The sequence below is a fragment of the Alligator sinensis genome, unplaced genomic scaffold, assembly GCF_000455745.1.
Source record: "Alligator sinensis unplaced genomic scaffold, ASM45574v1 scaffold529_1, whole genome shotgun sequence".
NCBI classification, from domain to species: domain Eukaryota; kingdom Metazoa; phylum Chordata; order Crocodylia; family Alligatoridae; genus Alligator; species Alligator sinensis.
This window is the reverse complement of record NW_005843126.1, coordinates 44933-53506: the sequence shown is the minus strand read 5'-3', so window position 1 is coordinate 53506 and position 8574 is coordinate 44933. Positions and strand designations below refer to the sequence as shown.

The 8574-nt window shown below is 45.7% G+C and overlaps 1 protein-coding gene across 1 annotated transcript in view; it reads left to right on the top strand.

The window, feature by feature from the left end:
• MTAP (methylthioadenosine phosphorylase) overlaps window positions 1-8574 on the top strand; it is a 51026-nt gene that overhangs the window by 36557 nt on the left and 5895 nt on the right. Inside the window, exon 6 of the mRNA XM_006037493.3 lies at window positions 4223-4345. Within this exon, the coding sequence (XP_006037555.1) occupies window positions 4223-4345 (123 nt within the window). The remainder of the gene's footprint in view (window positions 1-4222; window positions 4346-8574) is intronic.

Sequence of the window (8574 nt, the reverse complement as noted above, 5' to 3'; positions counted from 1 at the left end):
GGGCCGCGGCGAGGAGGGCAGTCCCGAGCAGCACATGGCTTTGCCACCGCTTCTGCTGGCCGGTGCAGACCTGGCCAGCCTCCTCCCATCCCCAGCAGCACGTGGGAAGCCGGCTTCAGCTGCATGCTGCTTTTCCTGGCCAGTGCTACCCAGTTCTGCCGAGTCAGGTCCTGCAGCACCATGTCAACCCAGGCATAGCATTGGCAGGCCGGGCGAGTCCCAGGTGAGCCCCAGCCTGGCCCCACGGCTTCTCCAGCACCAGGTCAACCTGGTTGTAGCCAAGCAGCTCCTGCAGCACCATGTCAACCCCTGCAACTTCATTGGTGTCAAAGGTCATGTGACATCACTTCCTGATATGATACCACTTCCTGTGACATTTTTGAATATGGCTCGCTGGCCCACTGGGGGATAAAAAGTTTGTGATCCGGCCCCACATTCAAAAAGGTTGGACACCCCTGGGATAGAGTGTGGCAAGTTTTCAGATGACACCAAGCCGGGTGGGGGTGGTAATACATACACTGGAGGATTCAGAGAGACCTCGACAAATCAGAGGATTGGACCCAAAAACAAATCTCATGAGGTTCCATAAAGACAAGTGCAAAGTCCTGCACTTAGGATGAAACAGTCCCATACACCGGTACAGGCTAGGGATCAACTGGCTAAGCAGCAGCTCTGCAGAAAAGGACCTGGGGCTTACAATGGACAGTAAACTGAATATGAGCCAGCAGTGCGCCAAGAAGGCTAATGGCATATTTAGGTGCATTAGTAGAAGCATTGCTAGCAGGTCGGAGAAGTGATTCTTCCCCCTTTATTTGACACTGGTGAGGCCACATCTGGAGTACTGTGTCTAGTTTTGGGTACCCCGTTACAGAAAGGATGTGGACAAATAAGAGGCAGTCCAGTGGAGGGCAAGGAAAATGGTTAGGGGTGCTTGGGCACATGACTTCTGAGGAAGGGCTGAGAGAACTGGGTTTATTTAATCTGGAGAAGAAAAGACTGAGGGGGAGATTTAATAGCAGCCTTTAATTACCTGAAGCGAAGTTCGAAAGGGGATGGAGCTAAGCTGTTCTCAGTGATGGCAGATGACAGGACCAAGAGCAATGGAAGTTTAGGATGGATATTAGCAAAAACTTTCTTACTAGGAGGAGGTAGTAAAGTACTGGAACAGGTTAGCCAGAGAGACTATGGACTGTCCATCCTTGGAGATTTTTAAGACCTGTGTAGACAGAGCCTTGGGTAGGATAATTTAGTTGGGGGTGGACCTGCTTTGAGCAGGGAATTGGATTAGATGACCTCCTGAGGGCCCTTCCAACCCTAATTTTCTGTGATTCTATGATAATGGTTATTTGTAGACCCTAACTATGCATTTTATATCTGAAATGTATCTATATTTCTTTCAAGTTTAACTCTGACTTTTGTGAATTTGGAAATCCTTGCATTTGAGATGATTACAGCACCACTGCAGTGTATTTTGTCTCAACTCTTTGAGGTGTGCTTTCAAGCTGTAGTAAAATAGGATTAAGATTCTTTTTAGTGGAAATGGCCATCTTAATTGCAAAACTGAAATAAGTAGTTTCCTGCATTATTGATCTATCCATGCACTGGTCTGTCAATGTGCGAGGTTCCTGAGCACTTGGCTTTCTTTCTGAACTGGTTGTACCATAAAATGCCTGTGAGATAGAGTTTAGACTATACAAGCTATCAGACTCAGGAGATTATGGATTCTTCATTGGAATTTTTGGAGGCTGAAGTGAAATATTGACAATATTATTATACAACAAAAAATTCAGCCAACGATGACCAGTAAAATCTAAATGATACTCTTACAAATAGCACAGAAGTTGTATTGATGTTTCTGAAAATCACTGTCACAGGCGGGGTCCTACAGGAGGGCCGTGATCTCCTCAAGGCCCCCTTCCCATGCCAAGTTGGCCCAAGGGCACCCTCAGTTTCTCGCCCGCCATGTCTTTGATGTTGAAAAATGTTAGGGAGGCTGCCTTTTCCACCCTCTTGGTCACGTCTTGCTGTAGTCTCTGCCCTGTGGACTCCCGGACCCCTCGTGGGTCCCACTCTACAAATGGGTGCTTCCGGGGCACCCTAGCCTTAGGGGCTATGCATGGCTCCTACCACCCCAATACCACGCCCCAAGCCTCGCAGATGTAATGGATGTTATTCTGTCCTTCTCTCTGGTGTTCATGCCCTCTCTGGCACTCGGGCTCTCCACAGCCCTGTCCCTCTCTCTCCACACCCCGTCTCCGGGGCCTCCTCTGTAGCGCTGCCCCCTTCTCCAGGGCCTGCTCTGTAGTGTTGCCCCCTTCTCCAGGGCTCACCACGCCTGCACTAGGGCTTCTCAGTAATGCCCCCTCCCTGGGGCTGGGGTCTGTGCACCTTGAATGCTGTGCCCTCGCTGGCGCTGGGATTCCCACACTCTGCTGTGAGTCCCCTATGAGGCCTCCGCCATCCCCTAATAGCCTCACCCAAACCACCGGTGATAAACAGCAACACAAAATACAAGCCAATCGGCTATAACTTAAACAGAAGCCGCCCGGCCATAACAATGCTCAAGCCTACCAGGAAATACTCCATCCCTTCCATGAGAGAGCTCCTTCCTGCTGGGCTGCTGGCAGGGAACTGCCAGCCTAGCCTCAGCCCCTGGGCTTTATAAGGCCCAGGCCCTGCCCCTTCTGGTCAGATGACTTTCCCTGGTTGCCCCAGCAACCCACAGCTGGGCTCCTTATTCCCTCACTGCTAGGGTCCCTTCCCTAGCAGTTTCTCCTCTTTAGGAGCAGGGCATCTCAGTGCTCTGCAACAATCACCTTGCCCCTTGTTATATCAGTTGCAGTTGATATCCCAAGAACTGCTCTAAAATGTTCTCTCCAGCAAGAATGTTCTAGAAGTTTACGTGGTTACCTTTCTTCATATTTATTTGTTTATATTTATATCATCAGGCCCTCAGACCTAATGAAGAATTCCTTTCATTTGAAAGCTTGCCTAAGTGTATCCCAACCATGCAATCAGCCCACTAAAATCATCCAAAAATATTTTACCTCTCTTTTTATATTTTCAAACAGCCTGTACCACAACTTACCGTTTTACCCAGATATGTCAACTCCTCTTTAAAATATTAGTGCATTTATGAAGTGTCAGATTGGCTAGAAGGGGTTTAGGTTGTAGCCGTGTTGGTCTAAGGACATAGGCAGACAAGGTTCCTTGGGTGAATTTGATATCTTTTATTAGACCAACCCAAATGGTTGGAGAATAGTTATTAAGCAAGCTTTTGGGTTCAAAAACCCTTCGTCAGGCTAAGGAAGCATCAGCAGTTGGTGTGTGCTCTTCCTGGATGGAATGAAAAGTAAAGAAGCCAGAGGCTGGGCTGGGGAGTCAGTTGCCAGGCAGATTATAATGCATCAAAAATCCAATGTCTATGTTTAGTCCATGATCTCTAGTATCCAGCAGGTTGATGAAATGGAGCTCATAGGCTCGTCTCTGGGAAGTGTTGTGTAAGTTTCCCTTGAGGATCGGGACTGAGAGATTGGAGAGAGAGTGGCCCTCCTGTGAGAAATGTGCCCCCACCGGTAATTGGGTATTTCTGTCTTTGATGGATTTCCGGTGTGCATTCATTCTGGTGCGCAGTTGTTGTTTGGTCTCTCCTACATATCTTCCATCAGGGCATTTGGTGCATTGGATGAGGTATATTACATTTCTGGAGGTGCAGCTGTAAGATCCTGGGATGCTGATGGCTCTGTTGTGGGGTGTAGTAATGGTGGGGGTGGTGGAGATGTGTTGGCAGGTTTTGCATTTCTTGTCCTGGCACGGTCTGGATCCTTTTGGTGTGTTCTGGGCTTGAGGAAGTTTGCTTCTGGTGATGAGGTTGGCGAGGTTCGGATTGGCTAGAATAAACTTAAGATACCATTTCCTCCCCAAAGGTCCCAATCTTTACCCAGTTAAACAGTTTCACTAAGCTCTTGAATAAAAGGATGTCCAGAATCAAGCCCCAGCTGTACTGTATAACCCCCCCACCAAAACTGGAAACAGTTTAATTTTTCTCTGTGGCTAGGGTTATTTTCTTTTAAAATGCATCTTTTTATTGTTTATTAATCCTTTCTAATCTGAGTTGAATCAGATACATGGGGTGGTTTAATCAGGAATTGAGATGGGTGTTACAGAATTTATTTTCTAACAAGTTAGAGGAAAGCATTAACAGTTTTTATTGTATTTCTAGGTTTCTGTAGATAAGGTTCTAAAGATGCTGAAAGAGAATGCAAATAAGGCAACCAGCATACTGCTTACTGCTATACCTCAAATAGGTGCCATGGATTGGACAGGAACTCTGCACAATCTGAAAGTAAGTAGAAAAGCGGAATACAGTCTCAGTTGGGGACTGTGTGTGTGCGCGCACACATGCACAAATGCGTGTCCCAAAATAATTATTTTCAAATAAGAACTTTATCAAATAACAATACAGCAGAGGCACTCCATGCAAGAACACCAGAGAATTTTTTTTCAGATTTCAGATGTACTGCAAACAGCTAATCTCAGTTCTACAAAAAAGTAGAAGATAGAGGTACATCTCCATTATCTGTACTTAAAGTGTAACATCCTTTCTACCAAGAAAAGTACACATTTACATGAATCTACAGATTCTAGATGTATATCTATCCACTGTAGAGCTCAAAAATAGTAGAGAGCAAATATGGAGAAGATCAAACCTAACTTGAATATGTTGTGCTCTAGGGCAGGAGGTAGCAACCTATGACCCATGGGCTGTATCCAGCCAATGAAGAGACTGGATCTGGCTCATGGCAGCTCAGGGAATCAGACGCATGCTCAAGCCACAGCAGAAAAGGAAGTATCCCTATGGTCATATTCCCTGCCTTATTTTGTTTATTCCCTCTGCTACTGCAGAGGAAGATTCACCAGAGTCCTAGCACCTGCCTTTTTCCTATCTTTTCCTTTTGCAGCACCTGCTAATCACTGGGGAGATGGGTTGTGGCAGGGGCTGGGTTGCAAGCAATGACCCATGATGACAAAAGGTTGCCAACCTCTGCTCTAGGGTGTTTGGGGAGGGAAAATAGTTCAACGAATCACAGGCAGATAGCTTAGTTTAAGCATCCAACAGTCCAGTCCATTCGCCTGGACAGTGCTGTGATTTTAGATTTGCAGAAAGTGAATGTCAAAGTGGCAGTGAAATATCTTTTCAAAGTCTTGCAGAGAGAGAATTTCAGTCAAATATTTTTAAAAGCAGTAGGGCGGCTTATGCCATTTCCACAATTCTGTCACACCAGATTCCTTTGCTTGCTGCAGGTTAGGGAAGAGATCACTCTTAAAATTTTGTTGATTTCTTTTCTTATTCTTGCCCCACAGCCACTTTCTTTTCTTACACATAACCACTTCCTGGATCCCTTGACTCCCCTAATTTCCAGGGTACCAGAGGAGCTATAGAGGGCCCAGAACTGGCTATGTAAGTCACTATGCAAGAAAAGAAAGTTGGGAATACAGGGGCCATGGAACTGAGGGAAGCAGGGTTTTGGGCAGGGAGGGAGGAAATTGAAAGGTTGTGTTAAAAAGGGTGGTGCTATATAAGAGAGAGAGGCCTAGAAGGAGTAAGAGTACAGTCCCAAAGTTTTGATGCCCCCTCCTGTCATGACAAAGGAAATTGGAAACTTCAGTGAAAATACAACTTTAAAAATATTTTTCCTATTTTCTTAAGTTATAAAAGTGAGACATGTAACCCTAACCCATTTATCAGAATGTGTTTACTCAAGTACCTTTTGGGATTCAAACTCCACTACAGACAGAATTGTGTTTTGTTGGAAGGCTGGGAGAAACTTTGCATTAGGATCAACTCTTTCTTTTCTTTCTTTTCTCAGTCTAGTCTCATTGCCTTGCTCACGTCTCCTCCAGCTTAATAAATTATTTTGATTTATTCAAAGCCAAGATACGCCAGGCAGAATTCAGCATGAATCTTTAATGAAGTTTAAACACTGAAATGCCTGTCGGTTCTCAGGGCTCCAGCTTAAAATCACGAGATGGGGCCCTGCCTGGTCACTCCCACAGCTAGTCCCTTCTACCCAATAAGCCCAGTATATCTTCAGGTGTTTGCTTTTAGTTGCTTCTATTGCCTTCCCCTTTTCCCAGTACCTGTGTATGGGAGGCCACCTGGCTCTTTTGCAGTATTTGGACAGTTGTGGGCCAGGTGGATGGATGAGGAACAAGCAGGATCAACATTCTTTCTGAGCTGCAATCTACATAATACATCCTCAAGAGATGGGGTTCCATGTCTTATAGGAAGAAAGAACCTCCCCCCCACACACACATTTATTCCTTTTTATTTTTAATTAAAAAATACCCAGTAGCTTTTCAGTGATCCAGACTTTCTAGTTTTCAATCAAAGAGTCTGATCATGTCAAATGACTACTGTGTACTTTAGTAAGAGGTGTCCTTTTGGTTCCCACATAAAATTGTCCAGTTGGATGCTTCAGTGGGATGGGAAATTGGTGAGTGATTTGGGAAGTGAGTCTTTGAGGTTCCCTCTGCCATAATTGATGAATTTCTGACTGCCTTCTTGACTCTGATGTGGTCTGAGTGCTGAGGTAGTGGAGAAAGGATGCTGGGAATTGGTTATGGAGTTGGAAGGCTCTAATGAAGTTAGACTCAGGAATTTGGAATTGTCTGATGGGCAGATTATTTAGGACTTGCTTTATAAGAAGCCAGGAGGTCAGAGGTTAGGATTTCTGGCAGGTGAATACAGACTGGTTTGGGGAAGCCAGAGACTCTGAAGTCTTTGGAAAAGTGGCAGGAATATCTGAGGTGTAGAGAATTCATCAGGTTTTGTTGATGAATGATTTTGAGGGATAAAGTGTTTGAGGCTGGATAGTGGAACCCCGGACTAGGCCATTGTATGTATAGTGGTAGGCATATGAACAGGGGTGGGGGGCACGTGCATGTAATTGAACCATAAATGAAAAGAGAGAGAAGCCATCCCCCCTCCACTGATACATTAAGTTTTCTTTATTATCAGCCTTTATCTGAATCCTTTCAAAGTCAGATGGTTCTTACTGAACTAGTTTGTCTGAGCTTTCCTTTCCTACTGCTTGAAGGCAAGGTCAGAGAGAACAGTGGGACAGGAGAATAGGCAAGGAGTAGTTCAATCTGTGTCCCTGCTACAGAGGCAAAAGAATTCCCCCACAGCTTTGCATTCTTGCAGATGAAGGCTAGTGGTTTACCATGAATCCTGTTTCTTCTAATAGCAATTCTGGGTCCGTTGAAGCTCTTGGACAGAAATGATTGGCGTCAGAGCCTTGCCCTCTACACCTAGTGATAACAGCATCTCATATCACCCTATCAGCAATAGTAGATTGAGAAATTTTACCCAGAGAGGAGAGAAAGTTCTGTCTGGCTCTTGGCTACTCCACACACTCCCCTTTCTCATTTCTCTGTTGCTACATCATGCCTCTAAGGCATTGTTAACCACCTTTCTCAATAAGAGAATTCTGGAGCACGATGACATGAAACAGAAATGAGGAAGGAGTGGCTTACTCCTGTGACAGCTGACTAAATGCCCATTGCCTTTTCTTCTGTCTGTTGCTCTTTGTCATATCCCTGAGTACCCTTCCTTAAATGACAAAGTGAATCCTGGATTAGAGATGAAAGATGTACAAATAAACCATTAAGGGAACCTGAGTATTTTGTTTTTTTAAATGCCAGGATGTTTATAAAATAACTTTCTTTGGCCCAACCCAACTTTGACGGTTTATATAGAGACCGTCCCCCCTGTTTAAGATTCACAATGGATTTCATAATAGTTTCATAGTTTCATAGTAGCTAGGGTTAGGAGGGACCTGAACAGATCATCTAGCCTGACCCCCTGCCACAGGCAGGAATGAATGCTGGGTTCACAAGACCCCAGACAGGTGATCATCCAACCTCCTCTTGAATTTGCCCAAGGTAGGGGCGAGGACCACCTCCCTTGGGAAGTTGATTCCAGATTTTGGCCACCCTAACTGTAAAATATCTGATCTCCAACCTAAACCTATTTTCCGTCAGTTTATGACCATTGCTTCTCATCACCCCAGGTGGTGCTGGGAAGAAAAGAGCTCTGCCTATTTGCTGTTGATCCCCCCTGATAAGCTTGTAGGCAGCCACCAGGTCCCCCCTCAGCCTCCTCTTGCTGAGGCTGAACAGGTTCAGGTCCTGCAGTCTCTCCTCGTAGGGCCTGTCCTGCTGCCCTCTCACCAAGCGGGTGGCCCTCCTCTGAACCCTCTCCAGGCTGAACACATCCCATTTGAAGTGCGATGCCCAGTACTCCAACTGCGCTCTGACCAAAGTCGCATAGAGGGGGAGTATCACCTCTCTGGACCGGCTTGAGATGCACCTTTGGATGCATGACAAGGTATGGCTGTCCTTGCTGGCTACGGTCTGGCATTGGCAGCTCATGTTCATCTTGGAGTCAATAATGACTCCAAGATCCCTTTCTGCCTCTGTGCTTTCAAGAAGGGAACTCCCTAGCCTGTATGTATGCTGTGGATTCCTTCTCCCAAGGTGCAGCACCCTGCATTTATCTACGTTGAACCC